This window comes from Chiloscyllium punctatum, chromosome 38 (genome assembly GCF_047496795.1).
Source record: "Chiloscyllium punctatum isolate Juve2018m chromosome 38, sChiPun1.3, whole genome shotgun sequence".
Taxonomy (NCBI): domain Eukaryota; kingdom Metazoa; phylum Chordata; class Chondrichthyes; order Orectolobiformes; family Hemiscylliidae; genus Chiloscyllium; species Chiloscyllium punctatum.
In genome coordinates, this window is record NC_092776.1 from 55,236,962 (window position 1) to 55,263,898 (window position 26,937).

A 26,937-nucleotide genomic window follows, 5' to 3' on the forward strand; every position below is an offset into this window, starting at 1 on the left:
AATACATGGATTCTGGATATGTACCAGAGGATTGGAAACCTGTCAATGTGACACATATTCAAAAAGGCAAAAAGGTCGGTCACTATAGGCCAAATAGCCTAACATCCATTGTTAGAAAAATATTGGAATCAGTTATTAAGGACATCTGAAAGATCATAACTTAATCAAACATAGTCTGCATAACTTAATGAAAGGAGAATTGTGTCAAATTTAATAGAATTTTTTTTATTGAGGAAATCTCAAAAAGAATGAACAAAGAGGAACCAGTAGGTGTATTATATTTGGACTCAAGGATTAGTGAAAGGGCAGGAAAGTGGGCATGAAGGATGTCCAATCCGCCATACTCCTATTTAATGATGGAGCAGTCTCCTCCTGTTCCTTTTTCTCACACTTATTGTTCGCCAAAACTTAATTTTAATTTTATGCATGTTAATTCTCATGCATGTTACATTGAAGATGTCATCGATAAAAATAGTGAAATTTGGTAATTCAGAATACAAATCGATTTTAATTTTGATTTTGTTTTCAAACATAAATCGAATGCGTGTGTGTTTTATTTATTATATATGCAAATTATGCATTCCCTCCAAAAGACAATTTACCAAGCCTTTGATTAAAGAATGCCAAGTTTTTGTCTCCCAAGAGTTTTAATGGTGACTAAGTCTTGTTGCAGGTTGGGTTGGGTTGGGTTGGGTTGGGCTGGGCGGGGCGCCTGCGCACTGTGGACCGGCCGGTTGCCATGGTGCCAGGCCGCCGCCGCCATGATCGCTCCCCGCATGAAGTCGCGGTCAGGCCGTTCTCAGGCCGAGGGCTCAACTTCTCAGATCCACCCTTCCCGCAAAATCTCCGACAAAGATATTTCAGGAAAGCAGGCGGTAGGTGAGCGCCCGCGTTACGGGCTGGGAGGCGGACTCTCTCCCGGAGAGCCGTCACCAAGCGGCTGCATCCTGCCCCTTCCCCCCACAAAAACCCCCGTCAACCCGTCAACTCCCACCCCACCCCCCAAGCCATGTCCCCCCAACGCCCGTCACCCCCCCAAGCCCCGTCAACCCCCCCAAGCCCCATCAACCCCCACCCTGTCACCCCTACAACCCCGTCACCCTCCAACCCCCATCACCCCCCCACCACCGTGACACCCCCAACCCCGTCACCCTCCACCCCTGTCACCACCCCACAAACCCACGTCACCCCCACCCCCACCCCCAACGTCACCCCCCAACCCCTTTGTCACTCCCCAAACCCCCATCACCCCCATCCCTAAACCTCGCCCCTAAAGCTCGCCACCTCAACCCCAACATCCCCCAACCCGTCACCCCACCCATCCCCAAACCCCATCACCCTAATCCTGTCGCTCCCCAACCCCCATCACATCCCCAACCCCCATCACATCCCCAACCCCTGTCACCCCCCAACCCCTGTCACCCCCCAACCCCTGTCACCCCCCAACCCCATCACACGCCCAACCCCCATCACCCCCACCCTAATCACCCCCAACCCCCAACCCCTGTGTCACCCCCGTCACCCCCCACCCCTAAAGCTCGCCCCTAAAGCTCGCCACCTCAACCCTGACATCCCCCAACCCATCACCCCACCCATCCACAATCCCTGTCACCCTACTCCCGTCACCCCCCAACGCCCATCACCCCCCAACACCCGTCACCCCCCAACCCCTGTCACCACCCCAACCCCTGTCACCACCCCACCCCAACCCCGCCACCTCAACCCCTGACACCCCTAACCCGTCACCCCACCCATCCCCAATCCCCATCACCACCACCCCTGTCACCCCCCCCACCCCATCATCCCCGTCGCCCCGTCACCCCCCACCCCCATCACCACCCCACCCCCATCACCACCCCACCCCTAAACACTGCCACCCAAACCCCGCCACCTCAACCCCTGACACCTCCAACCCTGTCACCCCACACTCCGAATCTTTGTCACACCTTATCCTTTAAACCCCCACCCCCACACCCACCCGTGTCACCCCCCCACCCCCAACCCCGGTGTCACCCCCCCACCCCCAACCCCGGTGTCACCCCCCCACCCCCAACCCCTGTGTCACCCCTCCACCCCCAACCCCTGTCACACCCCTCCACCCCAACCCCTGTCACACCCCTCCACCCGCAACCCCTGTCACTCCACCCCACCCCACCCCACCCCACCCCACCCCACCCCAAACCCTGTCAACCCTCCACCGTCCACCCCCTGTCACCTGTCCACCCCCACCTGTGTCACGCCCCCTACCCCGCACCCCTGTCACCCCTCCACCCCGCACCCCTGTCACCCCTCCACCCCGCACCCCTGTCACCCCTCCACCCTGCACCCCTGTCACCCCTCCACCCTGCACCCCTGTCACCCCGCACCCCTGTCACCCCTCCACCCCCAGCCCCTGTCACCCCTCCACCCCCAGCCCCTGTCACCCCTCCACCCCCAGCCCCTGTCACCCCTCCACCCCCAGCCCCTGTCACCCCTCCACCCCCAGCCCCTGTCACCCCTCCACCCCCAACTCCTGTCACCCCTCCATCCCCAACTCCTGTCACCCCTCCACCCCAACTCCTGTCACCCCTAACCCCATCAACCCCTATCTCTCCCTTTCACACCCCACCCACACTCCACCCCCTACCTCAATCCCTGTCACCCCCAACACATCTCAACCTTGTCACCCTGCTCTCCCACCCCCAACTCGTCACCCCTCACCCCCACCTGTGTCAATCCCGCCTTCAAACCCTGTTGACCTCCACCCCCACTCCCATCAACCCTTCCAACAAACCAGCCTATCCCCCCCATGCAAAGCACCTTCAAACTCCCCAATAAACGCCCATTTGATCATCCATTAAACTCCCCAATAAATGTCCCTATTAACACTTCCATCACTACCCCATTCTCACCCCCATCAGCCACCTCCAACAATCCACTGATCAACCCCCAACATTTCCCATTAACCTTATCATCAACACCCCATCAATCACCCACCATCAAAACACACTCATGATCTCCCCAGTCATTTCCTCAACAAACCCCCTTCACCCTCTATCAACCTCCCAACATCCTCCTCATCCCTGTCAACTCTCAGCCCCATTCCAGTCAATTTTCCAACAAACACCCCCATCAACATCGTCAAATCTTGCCCCCCCATTAACATCCTCAACAACTTGCCATCATTATCCCCAAAGAATACCCAACCTCTCAGCAAATCCTGATCAAACCAAAATCAAACCAAAACCAAAAATCAACACCCCAAGAATCGTCATAAGCAACCAACAACAGCACTCATCAAAGCTCTGCAAAATCAAATAAAAACTTTACAAACAAGGATAAAATCTGTGGATGCTGGAAATCAGAAACAAATACAGAAGTTGCTGGAAAGCAGATCTGGCAGCATATATGGAGAAATCAAAGTTAATGTTGCGAAACCCGAAACGTTAATGCTGATTTCTCTCCACAGATGCTGCCAGGACTGCTGAGCCTTAACAGCAATTTCTGTTTTTTTCTTTATTGATAATCCACCACCATGGGAAATGTTTGGAATTAAGCGATAGAGTTTTAATCGTAAAAATCATAAGGTGCCACTTTATGTTACTGGATAACTCTGGGTGCAAAATGGATTTTATCCCATAAACACTGACAGTGTTCTGACTTGCTCAGTTTACTGCAATCATAAATGCTACAAAAGCTAGAAATTGAAATTTGCGTGGCACAATAATCCATAGAGGCTCCATGAAATTATCACAGTAACATGCACCAGATAAAGATGATTGAAGAGAAGTGGATTTAGAAGAATGAATGAAATCATGTGTGTGGGTGAAACTGAAAAATATAGGAATGTAAGAAATCAGAGGTGATCGGCCACACTGCTCCCTTGTTCTGTTCAGTAAGATCTTGGCTGATCTTGTACTCATCTATACTTCCCAGTCTGTTTTTCAAACCTCTTGATTCCTCTAGTTCAAAAAAATCTAACTCCGTTTTGAAAATATTTGGTGACTCAACCTTCACAGCTGTCTGGGCTACAGAATTCCAAAGGTTAATGACCTTCTGAGAGTAAACTAAATTCTTCCTCATTTCTTTTTAAAACTTTATTCTGAAATAATGCCCTGAAATGTTCTCAGTTCCCCACAAATCCTCTCAGCCTCTATCTACTCTTCTAATTTCCTGTTGAAAATTATAACCTCCTTCAGCATCTGCCACTGCTTATCCATAATCTTTAAATCTATATTACCAGTCTAATTTAACCAACTCTATCTTCGTACCTTTGGAATTGTCTTTATTTAACTTAAAGACACTTGTTATAGACTCAGATAAAAAAACTGAAAATACTGGAAATACTTGGCAGATGTGGTCAGAGAACGGCACAGTGGCTTGTTGGTTACACAGCACTAGGGACCCGAGTTTGATTCCAGCCTCGGGTGACTGTCTGTGTGGAATTTGCACATTCACCCCATGTCTGCGTGAGTTTCCTCCGAGTTCCTCCCATAATCCAAAGATGTGCAGGTTAGGTGAATTGGCCATGCTAAATTGCCCATAATGTGCAGGGATGTGTATGTTAGGTACATTAGTCAGGGCTGAAAATGTGTTGCTGGAAAAGCGCAGCAGGTCAGGCAGCATCCAAGGAACAGGAGAATTGACGTTTCGGGCATAAGCCCTTCTTCAGGCATTAGTCAGGGGTAAATGTAGAGTAATAGGGTCGATGAATGGGTCTGGGTGAATTCCTCCTTGGAACGTCGGTGTGGACTTGTTGGGCCAAATGGCCTGTTTCCGCATGTAGGGATTCTGTGATTCTATGAGAACCCGAGTTAGCATTTCAACTTGAATATGGCTCTTTAGAATTGATGGAAGGAAGAATTGTGATAAGCTCTCTGCCATTGGAAAAGTGTGTGCTTGGGAAAAGATTAAAAAGTTATCAGGGATAGGCAAGAATGTGGATTGGAGATTGCAGTCAAATCAGCTATTATTGAATGCCTGGGTAGGTTTGAAGGACTGAATGGCCTACTGCTCCTTGTTTGTATGTCTTTAAATGGTAAAGATATTATGGAACAGAAGGAAAAGGGAATGATAATTGTTGTAGTGAAGGGGCAAAGCATTTGTTAAGAGTATGTTTGAATGACAAAATAATAACAACTCTGCCTGAAAGTAGTAAGATGAAAAACAAGACTTAGACTGGGGATATGGCAAAAAAATCGAAATGAGGTCAAAGATCATGTCCTCAAATTGTTGACTTTAACATTAAGTCCATACAAAGATAGTAATGAAACAACAGATGGGTCAAGAACAATTGGCAGTAGCAGAATTATTATCAATAGATGATATCCAAGAAAAAGAGCTAAACAACATACTAAACAAAGAAAGGGCCTCTAGTAATAATCCAAAATTGTTGTACTCATTGTTGAGTCTGGAAGGCTGAATGCTGAACTGAAAACTGAGATACTCTTCCTCAAGCTTCTATTGAGCTTCATTGCTGAGTGTTGAGGCTGAAGTCAGAGTGGAATGGCATGGATAAAGTAGATGACCACAAACCTAGGATCTTGGGCTACAGACTGAACAGATGAGTTCAGTAAAGCAAACATCCAATCTGTCTTGGTCTCCCAAGTATACTGGAGACCATGCTGTGAGCAATGTATGCAGTATACTAATGTGAAAGAAATGCAAGTAATTTGCTGTTTCACCTGGAAGGAAGTTTTGGAGCTTTGGATGATAAAAAGGGAGGTTTGCAATCTTTGGACAGGATTCATAGTTCAGGTTGTGAATCAGGTTGTAAGTTTGCTCGCTGAGCTGGTAGAACATCATCACTGAGTTTCTGATGAAAGCTTCTGTCCCACATGCTATTTATACGTCTTGGTTTATTGTGGTGTGTGATATTACTTCTGGTTCTGTTTCTGAGAGGTTGATAAATGGGGTCCAAGTCTATGTTTGTTAATGGAGTACCAGTTTGAAATTTTTTATCCCTGATAACTTTAGGAATTCCCATGCATACATTTGTTTATCCTGTCCCAGAATGGGTGTGTTGTCACAGTTGAACTGGTGTCCCTCTTCATCCATGTGTAGGAATACCAGTGATAGTTAGTCATTTCTTCTGGTGGCTAATTGGTGTTCATGTATCCTGGCGGCCAGTTTCCTGCTGGTTTGTCCAATGTTATGTTTGTTGAAAAGACAGAAATATCGTAATCCTACCAGCAGACAAAGGGCGCATGACCGTCATCCTGAACAGAACACAATACATTGAAAATGGAAACACACTACTCACAGATACCGATACCTACTAACAGGTGGTGATGGACCTGACTCCACAACTGGAAAACAACATTACAGCACCCTGAGGAAACTACACAAGACGGGTGAAATTAACTATACAGACCTCCAAAGAATGAAGCCTGAAGGATCCAATACATCTTATTTCTACGGATTACCAAAGGTACATATACAAGGGGCGCCCCTCAGACCCATAGTCTCACCTCCTGGTACACTGACATACAGACTAGCAAAGGAACTGCAACGCAAAATGAAACACCAAGTGGAAGACTCAACCCGCTCCATCCACTCTACCCAATAATTCCTTTGCATAATCAAAGAAACCAAGGTAGAGGACGACAAGGTCATGGTTTCTTTTGACATGATGGCCCTATTCACATCAATAAACATCACCCAGGCTAAGGAAACACTGGCCTCGCTGCTAGATGAACCAAGGACACAATCGACTGACAGCACCAACTCTATCAGCAAGGACAGTATCTTCAAACTAGTAGAAATGGGCCCCACAACCCACTTCACCTTCAATGACAAGATATACAAACAAATCAACAGGATGCCTATGGGATCACCAATATTAGGACTCTTAGCAGAAGAAGTTATGCAGAGGTTAGAATGAACAGCCCTTTCCACGATCGAGCCCAAGCTTTGGGTCCGCTATGTGGATGACACCTTTGTCATTACAAAGTGCAACAAATTAGAAGAAACCCACAAACACAAAAACAACTTCCTTGTCAGTATCAAGTTCACCAAAGAGGAAGAGAACAACAAAAGACTCCCCTTTGTAGAAGTCACAGTAGAACGAAAAGGCAATGGAGAGCTACAGACCAGCATCCACAGGCAAGCCATACACACTGACCAAATAATCAACTGCAGGAACAATCACATTCCTGATGCAGAGCTTATGTTCAAAACATCGACTCTGCTGCTCTTAAATTGCTGTCTGGCTGGCTGTGCTTTTGCAGTGTCACACTCTGATCTCCAGCATTTTGCAGTCCTCACTTTCCTGTACAGGAGCAATAATCCCAACTCCTACAAACGAAGCTGCGTCAGGACATTATTTAAATGAGCCACAACATACTGGCCCACCCAGGAACTACGAGAAGCTGAGGAAAAACACCTATACAACATATTCAGGAACAACGGGTACCCAATAAGCACAGTCCGCCGATTCCTGCACAACAGACCTAAACAAGAAGACACAATGTGCCCAGAGACTCTAGCCACCCTGCCTTACATTAAAAGACATCTCGGAGATGACAACCAGATACCCTGGCCCCTTGGCACCATGGCAGCCCACAAACTTATCTCGACACTGAAACAGCTGCTGATGAATTTAAAGGACCCTGTACCAACAACCAGCAGAATGATCGTCATATACAAAATACCCTGCATGGACTGCAACAAACATTACATTGGACAAACGGACAGGAAGTTAGCCACCAGGATACATGAGCATCAACTAGCCACCAAAAGATACAACCAACTATCACTGGTATCCATACACGCAGATGAAGAGGGACACCAGTTCAACTGGGACAACACATCCATCTGGGACAAGCTAAACAAAGATACACACGAGAATTCCTAGAGGCCCGGCATTCAAATCGGAACTCCATTAATAAACACATCCATTTGGACCCCATTTATCGACCTCTCAGAAACAGAACCAGAAGTGATATCACCCACTACAACAGACCAAGACACACAAATAGCAAGTGGGACAGAAGAACAATGCTTCATGGGAGGCTCGCTGATATTGTTACCTAGTATGGTAACGACACGTCTGAGAACAAATCTACGGCTCAGCGGGCAAATTTCCAACCCAAAAATGGAGGTGTCAAAACAGCAGGTATTGCATCTCCAGCACTTGAATGGAAGCATGGCATAGGACAGATGTGTTGGATGTAATTGCTGTGTGGACCAGAAGGGTTGTTGTAGAGGCAATTGTCCCTCTGGAATGCTGGACAGGAAAGGGAATATGTATTTGGTGGGACATCTCGTTGGATGGGCAGAGATGATGGAGGATGGTCCAGTAAACGTGAAGGCTGCTGAGTGAATGATGAGGTAAAAGGGAATACATCAAAGGTCTGGGATGGTAGAGAAGGGGTGACAGGACGATTGTGAGAAATATAATTGACTTGGTTGAGAGAACTGTCAACCATATTGGTGGGTTGATTCAGGGAAAAGAAACACATTAGAAGCACTGGAAAGGAAACTGGCATAAATAGGATAGATGTGACAGAGCTGAATAAGTTGGATGCATGAGCAGAACAGATTTGTTAGCGAAGCTGGGAGAATGGAATATAGTCATTACTGGAAGCAGGAAATTAAGAAATGTACTGAATATAGCTATAGGAGTCAATGAGCTTTTTGTGAATATTGACCATTAGCCTATTTTAAAAAGTGGAAACTAAAAAGGCAAGGAAAGGAAGACTAAAGTTGGAGGTGGTCATATAAAGACCACAGATTGGTAAAAATTCTTGGGGTTTTCTGACTTGGAGCTAAAGCAGAAAACTGTGTGAATACTGTTATCAATGTACTGGAAAGAAAAGGTAAGAGAGGGGACCTGAGTAGCAATGGTAGAAGGAGTATACTACGTATCCCACAAAATAGTCAGAAATAGCTAGGACATGTTCTCATTGCAACACTTTTTATTTGGAACAAGTACATAAAGGGAAAAGTTGTTCAATGATCTCAGAAACATGTAAAAGTATGAAGGGAATAGATAAGAAAGAAGCAGGGAGGTTGTTTACCCCACTAGCGGGTGAAACTAGAACTAGGGGGCATAGCCTCAAAATTAGGGGGAGCAAGATGTAGGACTGAGTTGAACTTTTTCACCCAAAGGGTTGTGAATCTGTGGAATTCCCTGCCCCGTGAAGCAAATGAGGCTACCTCGTTATATGTTCTTAAGGTAAAGATAAATGGACTTTTGAACAGTAGAGGAACTAATGGTTATGGTGAGCAGGCAGGTAAGTGGAGCTGAGTCACCAAAAAAATCAACCATGATCTTATTGAATAGTGGAGCAGGCTCAATGGGCCAGATGGCCTACTTCTCTTATTTTGTTTGTCTTATGTTCTCAGTGCAAGAACAAGCTAAGCCAGATGGAAATGGGTGTTACTGAAGGAGGACCATGTGGTTCTCTCTTTCAAGAAAAAAGCAGTGGATGTTGAAGGATTCATAAGTAAGATAGAAAATGTCTGGATAAAGGAATGCAAGACAGAAGTTAGTTAGGAATTTTTGAGTAGATTTGTAGCTCAGGTTGATGATAAGTATTTAAGTTAGCATTCTAAAGATGTGCAGGTCAGGTGAATTGACCATGCTAAATTGCCCGTAGTGTTAGGTAAGGGGTAGATGTAGATGTAGGGGTATGGGTGGGTTACGCTTCGGCGGGGCGGTGTGGACTTGTTGGGCCGAAGGGCCTGTTTCCACACTGTAAGTAATCTAATCTAATCTAATCTAATCTCAGTTGGAAGGTTCGTTTTCAGATATTTCGTCACCATACTAGGTAACATCAGTGAGAGTCTCTGGTGAAGCACTGGTGGTATGTCCGGCTTCTCTATTTATAGGTCTTGGTTTCTTAAGGTGGGTGATGTTATTTTCGGTTCTGTTTTTTCAAGGGAAGGTAGATAGGGTCTAAATCAATGTGTTTATTGGTGGGGTTCTGGGAAGAATGTCGGGCCTCTAAGAATTCTCATGTGTGTCTTTGTTTCGCCTGTCCTAGGATGTAGGACACCACTTTGACCGGGGCAACACACTCATCCTGGACAGGCTAAACAAAGAGAATTCTTAGAGGCATGGCATTCTGACCCGAACTCCATCAATAAACAATTCCTAATGAAGGGCTTTTGCCCGAAACGTCGATTTTTCTGGTCCTCGGATGCTGCCTGACCTGCTGTGCTTTTCCAGCACCGCCCTAATCTAGACTCTGATTTCCGGCATCTGCAGTCCTCACTTTTGCCTACATTGATTTAGACCCTATTCACCTTCCCATGCAAAAAATAAGGACCGGAAACGACATCACCCCCCTTAAGAAACCAAGACCTATAAACAGAAGCGGGACATATCAACAGTGCTTCACAGAGACCTGACTGATGATGTTACTTAGTATGGTGATGAAACATCTGAAAACAAACCTTCAAGCTTAGCGAGCTAAATTATGTACTGAAGTTAGTTAATAAGAAAACAGTTTTATTGGCAAGATCAAGCTAAAAGGGTGTGGCTCTGCTAGAGCAGCCCAGTTTGTAGATCTTGGGAAGCAGGTACAAGAAAACTCCATTTTTGAGTGATTATGACATTTAGATGTGTGAAGGGAAGAGCTGCACAGGGGATTAGTCCATGACATTTTAGGAAACAGTGGATTGTTTTTTCACAGTGTCATATCTTGATTTTAATTATTCATCACTGTTGGATACAGGCTGAAGTATGGTGCTCAATTTTGTGTTCTATACTCAGGATGGATGCTAAAACTTTGAAGTGATAGGTGTACTGGAATAGTAAATAAGGAGATGCTGTTTGCAACCAGATTCAAGTGATTGTCAATAGATCCAAAGATTAAAATAAGTGATTTTCTTAATGCCCCAATTGATGATCTGAAATGCATTGCCTAAGAGACAAGTCCAATAACTTTCAAAAGTTATAAAATTCTAAAGGGAAATAAATACAAGGATAAGAGAAAAAGAGAGGCAAGTGGACCGAATTGGATACCTCATTCTAAGTACTAGAACCAGCATAATGAGATCAATTGGCATCCTTCCATATTGTGCATTTATCATTCTCTAATACACCCACGGCTGGCAGTTACAAATGATGGTGTTGTCAATGTATCAGCCAAATCTCCAAGAGTTATGTTATTTTGACATAATAGTACTCAAACACGAATGCTAAATTCTGAAGCAGGCTGAAAGCCAGTTAGCAAGCGTGAAAGAAAAACAGCAACGTAGATTATAGTATATGTACTAGCAATTGTAGTAAATAGTCACTGAAGTGCAGACACTAGTCCTCCCTCTCCTTTTTTAGTTCCTTTCCCCTATTGAGTAACATCCTTTCCCATCATTTCTTCCCACTCCCCTCCTCACTATATCCTAGTTTCTCCCCCACTTCTCTCTTCTCCACTGCCTTCTTTTTATTTCTCCTCCCCTCCTTAATGTTCAACACATGGTTTCACCACTGCTAACTTTCATCCTTGCACATTTTGCACATAATCCTCATGATATTTCAACTCAATTTATTTGACTTAATTTATTCCCTAAGTGTTACATTTTTTAATATTTCTTTAATATTTATCTGGACTCCCATGTCTAGGTTTTTACAAATGATTTGGAAATCATCTAAGTAATATTGAAGTATAAATGTGTTTTGTATATTTCTGTGACACAAAAAAAACTCCTCACCACTGTGATCCAGATGGGAATTGAGTAACTCTGGCCAGTTATCCCATTGTGATTTTTCAGTGTGTGTGTATGGCTAATACTGTTAGCAAGATTATACAGCTTAATTTTCCACACTGGAAAATATTGTTGAAATGTGTTGACTTGAATTTTCAATCTCTGCAGTAAAGTGGGTTTCATTTTTACTTGACAGTTGTCATATTTTAGCTTGGTGGATATTGATTGTGCTCTCAATGATATTTTTTAAAATTCATAAACTTTGGACATACACACAAAATCATTCTCTGCTATTAAATTCCTTAAAATTTTGTTTTACTAATGATTTGGAGATGCCAATGTTGGACTGGGGTGTACAAAGTTAAAGATCACACAACACCAGGTTATAGTCCAACAGGTTTAATTGGAAGTACTAGCTTTCGGAGCAACACTCCTTCATCAGGTGGTTGTGGAGTACACAATTGTAAGACGCAGAACTTATAGCAAATGTTTACAGTGTGATGTAACTGAAATTATACATTGGAACATACCTTGATTGTTTGTTGAGTCTCTCATCTGTTAGAATGACCATGTTAGTTTCACTTCTTTCATATGTAAATCACAAAACTTTTTTTAGAAGTTACATTCTCAGGTTAACCTTAACAATTGGTGTCAGCCCAGATAACGTGTTGAAGCTGTTCACCTCCTGCGTGCTGCTGTCTGTGCCATAATGTTTAGACTGATTCTAATTTAAAACATGAGTTAACAGAGTCTTACATGGATTCATGCCATTTTTGAGCAAATTACAATGTAACTCTGCAAGTACAAATTCACCCCACAAACGTAAATGTGTGTGTGTGAGAGAGAGTGTATATGTGTGTATGTGAGTGTGAAGGAGTCTGTGTGTGTGTGTGTGTGTGTGTGTGTGTGTGTGTGTGTGTGTGTGTGTGTGTATAGGCATGTCTGTGTGTCTGTATAGTACACTTGCTGCAACCAACAGGGTACCCTTCATTGTCCAGTACTTCTCAGGAGCCGAAAAACTACGCTATGTTCTTTGCGGCCTGCAACACATTATCAATGAGCACGAGCACCTCACCAAGACCTTCCCCAAACCTCCACTGCTCACCTTTAAACAACCACCAAACCGCAAACAGATCATTGCTCGTAGCAAACTGCCCAGTTTTCAGAACAACTCCATACAACCCTGTCACGGTAGGCGCTGCAAGACATGTCAAGAGTGTGGACATGGATACCACCATTACGCATGGGGACACCACCCACCATATACGTGGCAATTACTCATGCGACTCAGCCAGCGTTGTCTATCTCATACGCTGCAGGCAAGGATTCCCTGAGGCATGGTACATTGGGGAAACTGAGCAGAGGTTACGGCAAAGGATTAATAGCACTCTGAAAGCTAGTGCCTTCAGTTAAACCTGTTGGACTATACCCTGATGTTGTGTGATTTTTAACTTTGTTTTACTAAGTCAGTTCTCCAAAAGTTTCATCCAGTAACTCTGCCTTTCATAAATCACAAGCTTGAATTATTAATACAGTAAACACACATTTATCATTGCATCTAAAGTGCTGTGATTACTACAGTGGAAATGTGATTGTTGCATTTCTTAAATTTGCCAGTCATAACAGGAATTGTAAAAGGTATGGATACTCTGATAAGAATAAATTCATTAAATTTTCAGGCTGCTGTGTCACGCAAGAATTTTAGCAGCTTTAGTATTTTCTAAGAGAAGTAATGGGAAAGACAGAGTGATGGGTGTACTTTTAGATTGATTTATCAAATGGCTGGCCAAGGCTCATAGGGCCATCTGAGTAAAAATAGCATTTTAAGTTTCATCCAGTGTCAATTGACAAGATCACCAATTTTGCAAATGACTAATGAGGCAATCAAACTGTCTTGATTTCGGAAAGGTTTCATCAGACAAGAAAGTGGTAACTATAACCTCTTTATTCAAGAGTTGGGACGCAGAAAGCAGAAAGTTGTAGGTCAATTAGCTTGATATCTATTGTGGGGAAAGTATCAGAATCAACCCTGAAAGATGTTACAGTTATAGAGATTTTTATTTCAGCTGTTCAGATATATTTTCTACACACCGCTGAAACAAGTGAGACAAACCCAAGCCTTATGGCTCATTGGTGCTGTTCCATTAGAGCACCATCACATTTTCTACTGGCATATAAGTAGCAGGTAGTTGGAGGTGGAGTGGGGCCTATTGAAGCCAAAGAGGGTGACATAGTTATTTTAATCATCCAATGCAGATGTGTTAGACACAATCAAGGGCAGGTGGAACTTGAACTCAGATCTTTTGGCTAAGACGTAGAAATGCCTGCGCCACGAGCCCTAAGAATATAACTGTAATCTTAAAAAAAAAACTCAACTGGAAAGACTCAGCATTGTTTTGTAAAAGAAGGGTCATATTTAATCATTTGTTAGAGTTCTTTGAAGGAGTAACGTGATAAAGGAGAGCCAGCAGATTACAATACTTGGATTTCGGAAGATATTTGATAACGTGTCATTTTGTGGAAAATAAATGCCTCATGATGTATTGGTAACCAGCATGGATAGAAGATTGGCTGACTGGCTGGCTGGCTTGCTAGCTTACAGAAAAAAAGGATTTTGGCCTTCTTGGCAGTTGGGTGGCCTGTGCTGGGACCTCAACTTTTTATAATTTATGTCAATGACTTAGATGAGGGGACAGTGGTAGTTAAATTTTCTGTTGATATAAAGATTGGTCTGACAGTATGTTATGAGGAGCACATAAGGAGTTTGCAGACTGATATAGATAGGTTGAGTGAAAGGCAAAGATCTGGCAGGTGGAGGATAATGTGGGAAAATGGGAAGTTTGAGCATGTTAGAAAGAAAATTTAAAACATAGAGTATTACTAAATCAGAGAACACCTGCTGAATTCCAGGGTGCAGAGAGATTTGAGTGCTCAAGTGCATTAAAAAAACTCATAGAATATGGGCGTTGTTGGCTAGGTCAGCATGTGTTACCCATCTAAAAGCCTGAAGAACCACTGCATTTTTGTATGCTGTAGGTAGACCCACAATGTCATTGTGGAGGGTGTTCCAGTATTTTGTTCAAGTGACACTGAAGGAATCGTGCTTTATTTCCAAGACTGGATGGTGAGTGGCTTGGAGAGGAACTTGCAGGTGGTATTGTTCCAATGTCCTTCGAGATAGTAGTGATCATGGCAGTCTAAGGAATTTTGGTAATTTTGAAGTGCATCCTTCAGATGGTATATAATGTTGCTGCTGAGTATCGATGGTGGAGGACATGAATGAGTCACAAAGTATGAGTGTGCAGGTTCAGCATGTAATCAAGACGACTGCAAATTCTATCCTTCATTACAGAAAAGGATCAGACTGATACCTCCAGTGAATGGGTTGTCTATGAGGATAGATTGAGCTGGGTTTGTTAACAATGGTGTTTAGAAAAGGAAGAGGTGACCTGAATATGGATGGAAGATCCTGTATGGTTTTGAGCAGGTTGATGTGGAAAGTATATTAGTTCTTATGGATGAATCCAGAACTAAGAGCTTTGTTTTAAAATTAGGGTTCACTCTTGAAGAACAGGGATGAGGAAAAGTTTATTTCTGTCAGAACTGTGCAACTTTGAAACTCTTTGTCCTAGAAGGCAATGAAATGGAGTCATTGAATTTTTTTTCAGTCAGAGCTAGACAGTTTCGTGTTAGGCGAGGAAATCAAAAGTTATTAAAGGCAAGATGATTTGAAATTTGGAGCACAAACAAATCAGCCACAATCTTACTGAATGGTAAAGGAGGCTTGAGAAGCCGAATAGCGTACGTCTACTCTAATTTTGTATCTTCATAAAGGAGATATCTGGCATGGACTGAGAATTCATTGCCTTTGATTTTGACATGGGTAAATCAACATTATAATAAATGATTATGGTTGATTGTATGTTTATTAACAGGATGAAAAAGTGCCTGGGGTGCAAAGAAAAAACACACTGGCCTGGAAATTTATTTCCTCTGAACAAATCTCTGATCTGATCCAACTAACAGTGGATGGAGTCCAAAAGTAAGTAATAAATATGTTAATGGTCAATTTGGAAACTGTCCGACTGGACTTTGATGCAAAAGTGCATCGAGCTAGTGAATGTTTTTCAAAAGTAAATTGCTTTTAAAGATTCAAGATAATGTTTAATTCCCAATATTGTTATCCATTCTGTTTTGCATCTTACAACCATCTAACAACCCATGTAATAATAAGTGGAGTCCTTCTCCATCATTTTATAGCACTAAATTATAGTTGTTGTTAGGATAGTTCTCACTTTATAACAATAGTGTAAAGTGTTAGTGAGTCCACGTCTCTCAATGTATAATATGGGTACATGACTGAGGAATAATTCTCTTTCCAAGCAAAATCTCCAACATCGTAAGTTTGGATTACTACCTGAGCCATGGACAAAGTAGTAAGTAAAGTGAAGGAGCTACACACAAGGATTCTGGGTAATCCAAGATGGAGGACAGGAAAAATTTTTGGCTGGAACAGCTGGTCCTTTTTTGAGGTATTTTAGGTGTTGGAGCTGATTTCCTCGAATTCCAGGTGCAGCAATTACTGTTTTATATGGTGTTGCATTGTTTTGGAACTTTGGAGAAATAAAAAGTCAAAACAGCAGCAGTTTTAAAAGGGAGAGGCACAGACAAAGGAAGCACATGGTGAGGTCAGTGCAGAAGAGAGAGAGAGAGAGAGAGACAGAGAGAGAGAAAGAAAGAAACTGACAGAGCAGTGAATCTGCACAGTTACTGCCTTTGCTGTTTGAATTCATGTACCGCTGGATATCGGAGTGCATCTGGGAAAATTAACAAACAGTGATATTCAGAGCTAATCTTGGAGGAACCTGTTTGGGAGAGGTCACAGTACAGAAACAGATAAGTGAATATTTAAGCATGTCCTTACAGTAAGTCTGCAGTAGTGAGCAGAGTGAGTTCTTTCTTGATTATATGTTTTATTGATATATGTCTCTTGTTTAAACTTAAAATATAAGCCATAACTATTAATTTAACCTGGAGCAGTGTTTTTGTAGAGGAATAAGCTGGTGCTATTTTCTGGGTCTGTAGATTGTGAAGGAGCAAAAATGGCCCTTAGTAGAGTGATATGCTCTTCTTGTCGGATGCGGGAATTTAGGAAGAGTTTATGGGTTACTGAGGATTATATCTGTAATAAATGCAGTTGGTTGCAAATCCTATCCGATCGAATGGATTGGTTGGAGAGACAATTAGAGGCAATGAGAAATTTACAAGAGCAAGGGAATGTGATGGATGGCAGTTATAGGAAGGGGAAAAAGTTGCAGATACAGTCACAGAGGTCGGTTAACATCAAGAAAGGTAAGAGTGGTAAGCAGTTAATGCAGCTGTCTTCTGTGGCTATCCCCATTTCAAACAAGTATGCTGTTTTGAAAAATCTAGGAGGTGATTGATTCTCAGGGGAACGTTTCTGGTATTGAGATTGGCTCTAATTCAATGAGGATGCATCAGGTTCTAAGAGATGAACTGTGTGAGGGCACTCTCTAGTCCAAGGTCCAGATAAATGTTTCTGTGGCCAGCAGTGAAGAATCAGAATTTGTGTTGCTTCCCTGGTGCCAGGATCAAGGATGTCTCAGAGAGGGTGCAGAATGTTCTCAATGGGGAGAGGGGCCAGTAGGATGTCATTGTATACATTGGAACCAATGACATAGGAAGGGAAAAGGTTGAGATTCTGAAGGGAGTTTACAGAGAATTAGGCAGGAATTTAAAAAGGAGGTCCTCGAGAGTAGTAATATCTGGACTACTCCCAGTGCTATGAGCTAGTGAGGGCAGGAATAGGAGGATAGAGCAGATGAATGCATGGCTGAGGAGCTGGTATATGGGAGAAGGATTCATATCTTTGGATCATTGGAATCTCTCTTGGGGTAAAAGTGACCTGTACGAGAAGGACAGAGTGCATCTGTATTGGAAGGTGACTAATATACTGGCAGGGAGATATGTTGGAGCTGCTCAGGAGGATTGAAACTAGTAATTTGGGGTGGGGGTGGGACCCAGGGAGATAGTGAGGAAAGAGATCAATCTGAGACTGGTACAGTTGAGAACAGAAGTGAATCAAACAGTCAGGGCAGGCAGGGACAAAGCAGAGAACAAGGTAGGACTGATAAATTAAGCTGCATTCATTTCAATGCAAGGGGCTTAACAGGGAAGGCAGATGAACTCAGGGCATGGTTATGGACATGGGACTGGGATATCACAGCAATTACTGAAATGTGGCTCAGGGATGGACAGGACTGGCAGCTTAATGTTCCAGGATACAAATACTCCAGGAAGAATAGAAGGGCAGGCAAGAGAGGAGGGGGAATAATGTTTTTGATAAGGGATAGCGTTACAGCTGTACTCAGGGAAGTTATTCCTGGAAATACATCCAGGGATGTTATTTGTGTGGAACCGAGAAATAAGAAAAGAATGATCACCTTATTGGGATTGTATTATAGACCACCTAATAGTCAGAGGGAAATTGAGAAATAAATTTATTAGGAGATCTCAGTTATCTGTAAGAATAATATGGTAGGGAATTTTAAGTTTCCAAACATAAACTGGGAACTGCCATAATGTTAAGGGTTTAGATGGAGAGGAATTTCTTAAATGTGTGCAAGACAATTTTCTGATTCAGTATGTGGATGTACTACTAGACAAGGTGCAAAACTTGACCGACTCTTGGGAAATAAGGCAGAGCAGGTGACTGAGGTGTCATTAGGGGAGCATTTTGGGGCCAGCGACCATATTTCTATTAAATTTAAAATAACGATGGAAAATGAAAGACCAGATCTAAAAGGTGAAGTTCTAAATTGGAGAAAGATCAATTTTTGACGGTATTAGACAAGAACTTTCAAAAGCTGACTGGGGGCAAATGTTCGCAGGTAAAGGGACGGCTGGAAATGAGAAGCCTTCAGAAATGAGATAATGAGAGTCCAGAGAAAGTATATTCCTGTTAGGGTGAAAGGGAAGGCTGGTAGGTATAGGAAATTCTGGATGACTAAAGAAATTGAGGGTTTGGTTAAGAAAAAGAAGGAAGCATATATCAGGATAGATCGAGTGAATCCTTAGAAGAGTATAAAGGCAGTAGGAATATACTTAAGAGGGAAATCAGGAGGGCAAAACGGGAACATGAGATATCTTTGGCAAATTGAGTTAAGGATAATCCAAAAGATTTTTACAAATACATTAAAGACAAAAGGGTAACTAGGAAGAGAATAGGGCCCCTCTAAGATCAGCGAGGCAGCCTTTGTGTGGAGCTGCAGGAAATGGGGGAGATACTAAACGAGTATTTTGCATCAGTATTTACTGGAAAAGCGCAGCAGGTCAGGCAGCATCCAAGGAGCAGGAGAATCGACGTTTCGGGCATGAGCCCTTCTTCAGGAATGAGGAAAGTGTGCCCAGCAGGCTAAGATAAAAGGTAGGGAGGAGGGACTTGGGGGAGGGGCGTTGGAAATGCGATAAGTGGAAGGAGGTTAAGGTGAGGGTGATAGGCCGGAGTGGGGGTGGGGGTGGAGAGGTCAGGAAGAAGATTGCAGGTTAGGAATGTGGTGCTGAGTTCGAGGGTTGGAACTGAGACCAGGTGGGGGGAGGGGAAATGAGAAATCTGAGTTCTTCCCTTGTGGTTGGAGGGTTCCTAGGCAGAAGATGAGGTGCTCTTCCTCCAGCTGTCATATTGCTATGGTCTGGCGATGGAGGAGTCCAAGCACCTGCATGTCCTTGGTGGAGTGGGAGGGGGAGTTGAAGTGTTGAGCCACAGGGTGGTTGGGTTGGTTGGTCCGGGTGTCCCAGAGTTGTTCTCTGAAATGTTCCGCAAGTAGGCGGCCTGTCTCCCCAATATAGAGGAGGCCACAGCGGGTGCAGTAAATGATGTGTGTGGAGGTGCAGGTGAATTTGTGACGGATAGGGAAGGATCCCTTGGGGTCTTGGAGGGAAGTAAGGGGGGAGGTGTGGGCGCTAGTTTTGCATTTCTTGCGGTTGCAGGGGAAGGTGCCGGGAGTAGAGGTTGGGTTGGTGGGGGTGTGGCCCTGATGAGGGAGTCACGTTGGGAGTGGTGTTTTCGGAATGCTGATAGGGGAGGGGAGGGAAATATATCCCTGGTGGTGGGGTCCGTTTGGAGGTGGCGGAAATGACGACGGGTGATACGATGTAAATGGATGTTGGTGAGGTGGTAGGTGAGGACCAGTGGGGTTCTGTCCTGGTGGCGATTGGAGGGGCGGGGTTCAAGGGCGGAGGAGCAGGAAGTGAGGAGATGTGGTGGAGAGCATCGTCGATCATGTGGCGGGGGGGGGGGGGGGGGGTGGGGGAGGGGAATTGCAGTCTTTGAAGAAGGAGGCCATCTGGGTTGCATGGAACTGGTCCTCCTGGGAGCAGATGCGGCCGAGACGAAGGAATACCATACAACCCAGATGGCCTCCTTCTGCAAAGACCGCAATTTCCCCCCAGATGTGATTTTCAGCTCTGATCTCCAGCATCTGCAGTCCTCACTTTCTCTCAGCAACACACTTTCAGCTCTGTAGGGAAATAGATGGCAACGTCTTGAATAATGTCCGTATTACAGAGTGGGAAGTGCTGGATGTCTTGAAACGCATAAAGGTGGATAAATCCCCAGGACCTGATCAGGTGTACCCTAGAACTCTGTAGGAGGCTAGGGAACTAATTGCTGGGCCTCTTACTGAAATCTAGTCACAGGTGAGGTGCCGGAAGATTGGAGGTGATAACATGGCTGACATAGTGCCATGTTTAAGAAAGGTGGTAAGGACAAGCCAGGGAACTATAGACCAATGAGCCTGATGTCAGTGGTGGGCAAGTTGTTGAAGGGAATCCTGAGGGACAGGATGTACATGTATTTGGAAAGGCAAGGACTGGTTAGGGATAGTTAACATGGCTTTGTGTGTGGGAAATCATGTCTCACAAACTTGATTGAGTTTTTTGAAGAAGTAACAAAGAGGATTGCTGAGAGCAGAGCATTAGATGTGATCTATATGGACTTCAGTTCGACAAGGATCCCCATGGGAGACTGGTTAGCAAGGTTAGATCTCACAGAATAAAGGGAGAACTAGCCATTTGGATACGGAACTGGCTCAAAGGTAGAAGACAGAGGGTGATGGTGGAGGGTTGTTTTTCAGACTGGAGGCCTGTGACCAGTGGAGTGCCACAAGGATTGGTGCTGGGCCCTTCGCATCATTTATATAAATGATTTGGATGTGAGCATTAGAGGTTTAGTTAGTAAGTTTGCAGAAGACACCAAAATTGATGGTGTACTGGACAGCGAAGGCTAGCTCAGATTACAACAGGATCTTGATCAGATGGGCCAATGGGCTGAGAAGTGGCAGATGGAGTTTAATTCAGATAAATAAGATATGCTGCATTTTGGGAAAGCAAATCTTAGCAGGACCTAAACACTTAAAGGTAAGGTCCTCAGGAGTGTTACTGAACAGAGATCTTGGAATGCAGGTTCATAGCTCCTTGAAAGTGGAATCGCAGTTGGATAGGATAGTGAAGAAGGCGTTTGGTATGCTTTCCTTTATCAGTCAGAGTGTTGAGTACAGGAGTTGGGAGGTTATGTTGCAGCTGTACAGGACATTGGTTAGGCCACTGTTGGAATATTGCGTGCAATTCTCATCTCCTTCCTATCAGAAAGATGTTGTGAAACTTGAAAGGGTTCAGAAAAGATTTACAAGGATGTTGCCAGGATTGGAGGATTTTAGCTATAGGGAGAGGCTGAACAGGCTGGTGCTGTTTTCCCTGGAGCGTCAGAGGCCAAGGGGTGACTTTATAGAGGTTTACAGAATCATGAGGGGCTAGGATAGGCTAAATAGACAAGGTCTTTTCCCTGAGGTCGGGGAGTCCGGAACTCGAGGGCATAGGTTTAGGGTGAGAGGGGGAAGATCTAAAAGAGACCTAAGGTGCAACATTTTCACGCAGAGGGTAGTACGCGTATGGAATGAGCTGTCGGAGGAAGTTGTGGAGGCTAGTACAATTGCAACATTTAAAAGGCATCTGGATGGGTATATGAATAGGAAGGGTTTGAAGGGATATAGGCCGAGTGCTGGTAGGTGGGACTAGATTGGGTTGAGTTATCTGGTCTGCATGGACGGGTTGGACTGGAGGGTTTGTTTCTGTGCATTACATTTCTATGCCTCTATGACTGTACCTGTTCGTTTGCCTGTAAGGGTGGTAGATAGCAAAAAGAACATGATGAATTAAACTAGAAAATGTAGAAAGAATGACATTGTCTGTCGAGTTACCAAAGTAGGAGCAACCAAGTGGGCTTTAACAAACTGAGTATATTCAGCTATTTTGGTTATCAACATGGTAACAAGTCATTTACCAACATTTAAAACATAACTAGTACCCTAAACATAGATCCTAGTTCGACCAGGTAGTTAAGAGTGTGAATTGAATTGAACTAGTTTTATTGTCACATGTACTCAAATGAGTTCATGAAAAGTATATAAGTCGCTACTTACAGTGCCATCTTAGGTACAAAGGTGCTTAGTTACAGCTACATTGACTGTGCCTGGAGGACCATCAACTCGAAGAAAGATGCTGTTTGGTCTGCATGAAACTTGTTGGTCTTCCAGAACAAGGAGTTGACTCAACCAAGTGTTGCAAACTGGCTCATTCCAAGGTCCAGGTCTATCTGCTAAGGGAAAGCTTGGGACAGCTGCTGCCAAGGTGCATTGAGGAAACACCATTGTCTGAAGTAATTGTGCTGAAGTTAAATAGAGGTCTGTTTTGTTATTGGACCTTCCTGATGCCTCAAATGCATAAGTATAGTCTTGTATGTATAAGAGATGTTTTTGGTTCATTAAGATAGAGTCAAACTCTGATGTTTGTTTATTTCCTTAGTATTCTACTGTACAGAACTGAATTGCATTTGTGACTATCCATATATATTAGTAAGTATATTTTTGAAATAAAAGAACATCTTAGAAAATAGAGAAGTAAAACGTCCAACATAGTCAAAATAAAACTTCAGAACAACAATCTTCCAACCCAAACCACGCTTGCACCTAGCCTTCATTCTGCACCATGCTTCACTTCAAGGTTCATGAGGCTGGGAGATTTCTCTAAAATCATCTCGAAACAAGGAGTCCATGCTGAGGCCATGCAAAGCCGAGAGACTGCGACATACTGCCAGATTGGGAGGGTGTCACACCCCCTTAATGATGCCAATACTGTGGACTTGCTGTGGTGACTTTTAGGATCTGCCTCTGATCAGCAACCTTTCAATGACAAGACCACCACATGAAAGCAAGAGAGAGAAAGAGACTGTCCTAATTGCGCAATTTTGAAATTGGACTTCATAAAGTAATCCAAAGAGTGTTCTTATATCACCAGATATTCATTTATCAGTATATTTTTTCCATGTTCACTGACTTGACATTATTCTAGCCGGTTATGTTATTGTTGGGACAATGGTTTTACACACAGGTAGCACTATTTTCTACTTGGGATAAGGCTGCATTCACTGATGAAAGGTTAGGGGAAATAAGGAAGGGCAGGTGACTGAGGTGTCAGTGGGGGAGCACATTGGGGCCAGCGACCATAATTCTATTAGTTTTAAAATAGTGATGGAAAAGGATAGACCAGATCTAAAAGTTGAAATTCTAAACTGGAGAAAGGTCAATTTTGACGGTATTAGGCAAGAACTTTTGAAAGCTGATTGGAGGCAGTTTTCGCAGGTAAAGGGATGGCTGGAAAATGGGAAGCCTTCAGAAATTAGATAACAAGAACCCTGAGAAAGGATATTCCTGTCAGGGTGAAAGTGAAGGCTGGTAGGTATAGGGAATGCTGAATGACTAAAGAAATTGAGGGTTTGGTTAAGAAAAAGAAGGAAGCATATGTCAGGTATAGACAGGATAGATCGAGTGAATCCTTAGAAGAGTATAAAGGCAGTAGGAGTATACTTAAGAGGGAAATCAGGAGGGCGAAACGGGGACATGAGATAGTTTTGGCAAATAGAATTAAGGAGAATCCAAAGGGTTTTTACAAATATATTAAGGACAAAAGGGTAACTAGGGAGAGAATAGGGCCCCTCAAAAATCAGCAAGGCAGCCTTTGTGTGGAGCCACAGAAAATGGGGGAGATACTAAATGAATATTTTGCATCAGTATTTACTGTGGAAAAGGATATGGAAGATATAGACTGTAGGGAAATAGATGGTGACATCTTGCAAAATGTCCAGATTACAGAGGAGGAAGTGCTGGATGTCTTGAAACAGTTAAAAGTGGATAAATCCCCAGGACCTGATCAGGTGTACCTGAGAACTCTGTGGGAAGCTACAGAAGTGATTGCTGGGTCTCTTGCTGAGATATTTGTATCATCGATAGTCACAGGTGAGGTGCCAGAAGACTGGAGGTTGGCAAACGTGGTGCCACTGTTTAAGAAGGGCGGTAAAGACAAGCCAGGGAACTATCGACTGGTGAGCCTTACCTCAGTGGTGGGCAAGTTGTTGGAGGGAATCCTGAGGGACAGGATTTTACATGTATTTGGAAAGGCAAGGACTGATTCGGGATAGTCAACATGGTTTTGTGCATGGGAAACTATGTCTCACAAACTTGATTGAGTTTTTTGAAGAAGTAACAAAGAAGATTGATGAGGGCAGAGCAGTAGATGTGATCTATATGGACTTCAGTAAGGCGTTCGAAAAGGTTCCCCATGGGAGACTGATTAGCAAGGTTAGATGTCATGGAATACAGGATGAACTAGCCATTTGGATACAGAACTGGCTCAAAGGTAGAAGACAGAGGGTGGTGGTGGAGGGTAGTTTTTCAGACTGGAGGCCTGACCAGTGGAGTGCCACAAGGATCAGTGCTGGGCCCTCTACTTTTTATCATTTCCATAAATGATTTGGATGTGAGCATAGAAGGTACAGTTAGTAAGTTTGCAGATGACACCAAAATTGGAGGTGTAGTGGACAGCGAAGGCTAGCTCAGATTACAACAGGATCTTGATCAGATGGGCCAATGGGCTGAGAAGTGGCAGATGGAGTTTAATTCAGATAAATAAGATATGCTGCATTTTGGGAAAGCAAATCTTAGCAGGACCTAAACACTTAAAGGTAAGGTCCTCAGGAGTGTTACTGAACAGAGATCTTGGAATGCAGGTTCATAGCTCCTTGAAAGTGGAGTCACAGGTAGATAGGATAGTGAAGAAGGCGTTTGGTATGCTTTCGTTTATTGGTCAGAGTATTGAGTACAGGAGTTGGGAGGTCTTGTTGCGGCTGTACAGGACATTGGTTAGGCCACTGTTGAAATATTGCGTGCAATTCTGGTCTCCTTCCTATCAGAAAGATGTTGTGAAACTTGAAAGGGTTCAGAAACGATTTACAAGGATGTTGTCAGGGTTGGAAGATCTGAGCTACAGGGAGAAGCTGAACAGGCTGGGGCTGTTTTCCCTGGAGTGTCAGAGGCTGAGGGGTGACCTTATAGAGGTTTACAAAATTATGAGGGGCATGAATAGGATAAATAGACAAAGTCTTTTCCCTGGGATCAGGGAGTCCAGAACTAGAGGGCATAGGTTTAGGGTGAGAGGGGAAAGATATGAAAGAGACCTAACGGGCAACTGTTTCACGCAGAGGGAGGTACATGTATGGAATGAGCTGCCAGAGGATGTGGTTGAGGCTGGTACAATTGCAACATTTAAGAGGCATTTGGATGGGTATATGAATAGGAAGTGTTTGAAGAGATATAGGCTGGGTGCTGGCAAGGGAGACTAGATTGGGTTGGAATATCTGGTCGGCATGGACGGGTTGGACGGAATGGTCTGTTTCCATGCTGTACATCTCTTTGAGCTTAAAAATGTGTTGCTGGAAAAGCGCAGCAGGTCAGGCAGCATCAAAGGAACAGGAGAATCGATGTTTCGGGCATAAGCCCTTCTTTAGGAATGAGGAGGGTGTGCCAAGCAGGCTAAGATAAAAGGTAGGGTGGCGGGACTTGGCGGAGGGCCGTTGGGAATACGATAGTTGGAAGGAGGTTAAAGTGAGGGTGATAGGCCGAGAGAGGGAGTGGGGGCAGAGAGGTCGGGAAGAAGATTGCAGGTCAAGAAGGCGTAGCTGCGTCTGAGGGTTAGGACTGAGAAAAGGTGGGGGGAGGGGAAATGAGGAAACTGGAGAAATCTGCATTCATCCCTTGTGGTTGGAGGGTTCCTAGGCGGAAGATGGCACAGATGGTGGGCGGCACGGTGGCACAGTGGTTAGCATTGCTGCCTCACAGCGCCGGAGACCCGGGTTCAATTCCCACCTCAGGCGACTGACTGTGTGGAGTTTGCACGTTCTCCCCGTGTCTGCGTGGGTTTCCTCCGGGTGCTCCGGTTTCCTCCCACAGTCCAAAGATGTGCAGGTCAGGTGAATTGGCCATGCTAAATTGCCCGTAGTGTTAGGTAAGGGGTCGATGTAGATGTAGGGGTATGGGTGGGAACGCTTCGGCGGGGCGGTGTGGACTTGTTGGGCCGAAGGGCCTGTTTCCACACTGTAAGTAATCTAATCTAATCTAATCTAATCTAATCTAATCTAAGATGAGGCACTCTTGTGTTGCCATGGTCTGGCGATGGAGGAGGCCAAGGACCTGCATGTCCTTGGTGGAGTGGGAGGGGGAGTTAAAGTGTTCAGCCATGGGGCGGTTGGGTTGGTTGGTGCGGGTGTCCCAGAGGTGTTCTCTGAAACGTTCCACAAGTAGGCGGCCTGTCTCCCCAATGTATAAGAGGCCACATCGGGTGCAGCGGATGCAGTAAATGATGTGTGTGGAGGTGCAGGTGAATTTGTGACGGATATGGAAGGATCCCTTGGGGCCTAGGAGGGAGGTGTGGGCGCAAGTTTTGCATTTCTTGCGGTTGCAGGGGAAGGTGCCGGGAGTGGAGGTTGGGTTGGTGGGGTGTGTGGATCTGACGAGGGAGTCGCGGAGGGAGTGGTCTTTCCGGAACGCTGATAGGGGAGGGGAGGGAAATATATCCTTGGTAGTGGGGTCTGTTTGGAGGTGGCGGAAATGTACATCTCTATGATTCTATGACATTCCCCCATCTCATTTACTGCATCTGTTGCTCTCAATGTGATCTCCTCTATATCGGGGAGGCCAAACATCAACTCGCAGGCAGTTCAGGGAACATCTTTAGTCCTCACACATCAACCAACTCCACCACCCTGTGGTCAACCACGTCAACTCCCCCACCCACTCCTGCATGGACATGCAAATTCTGGTCCTCTTCCATCGCTAAATCAGAGCCACCTGCCAAATGGAGGAACAACACATCATATTCTGCTTCAGGACCCTACAA

General features: G+C 44.4%; 1 protein-coding gene across 2 annotated transcripts in view; it reads left to right on the plus strand.

Moving 5' to 3' along the window:
• Nucleotides 1-744: 744 nt before the first annotated feature.
• cabcoco1 (ciliary associated calcium binding coiled-coil 1) overlaps nt 745-26,937 on the plus strand; it is a 126,553-nt gene continuing 100,360 nt past the window's right edge. For both annotated transcript variants that reach the window (XM_072557930.1, XM_072557931.1), the window contains exons 1-2: nt 745-875; nt 15,567-15,673. In XM_072557930.1, the coding sequence (XP_072414031.1) occupies nt 762-875; nt 15,567-15,673 (221 nt within the window). In that variant the 5' untranslated portion in view covers nt 745-761. The remainder of the gene's footprint in view (nt 876-15,566; nt 15,674-26,937) is intronic.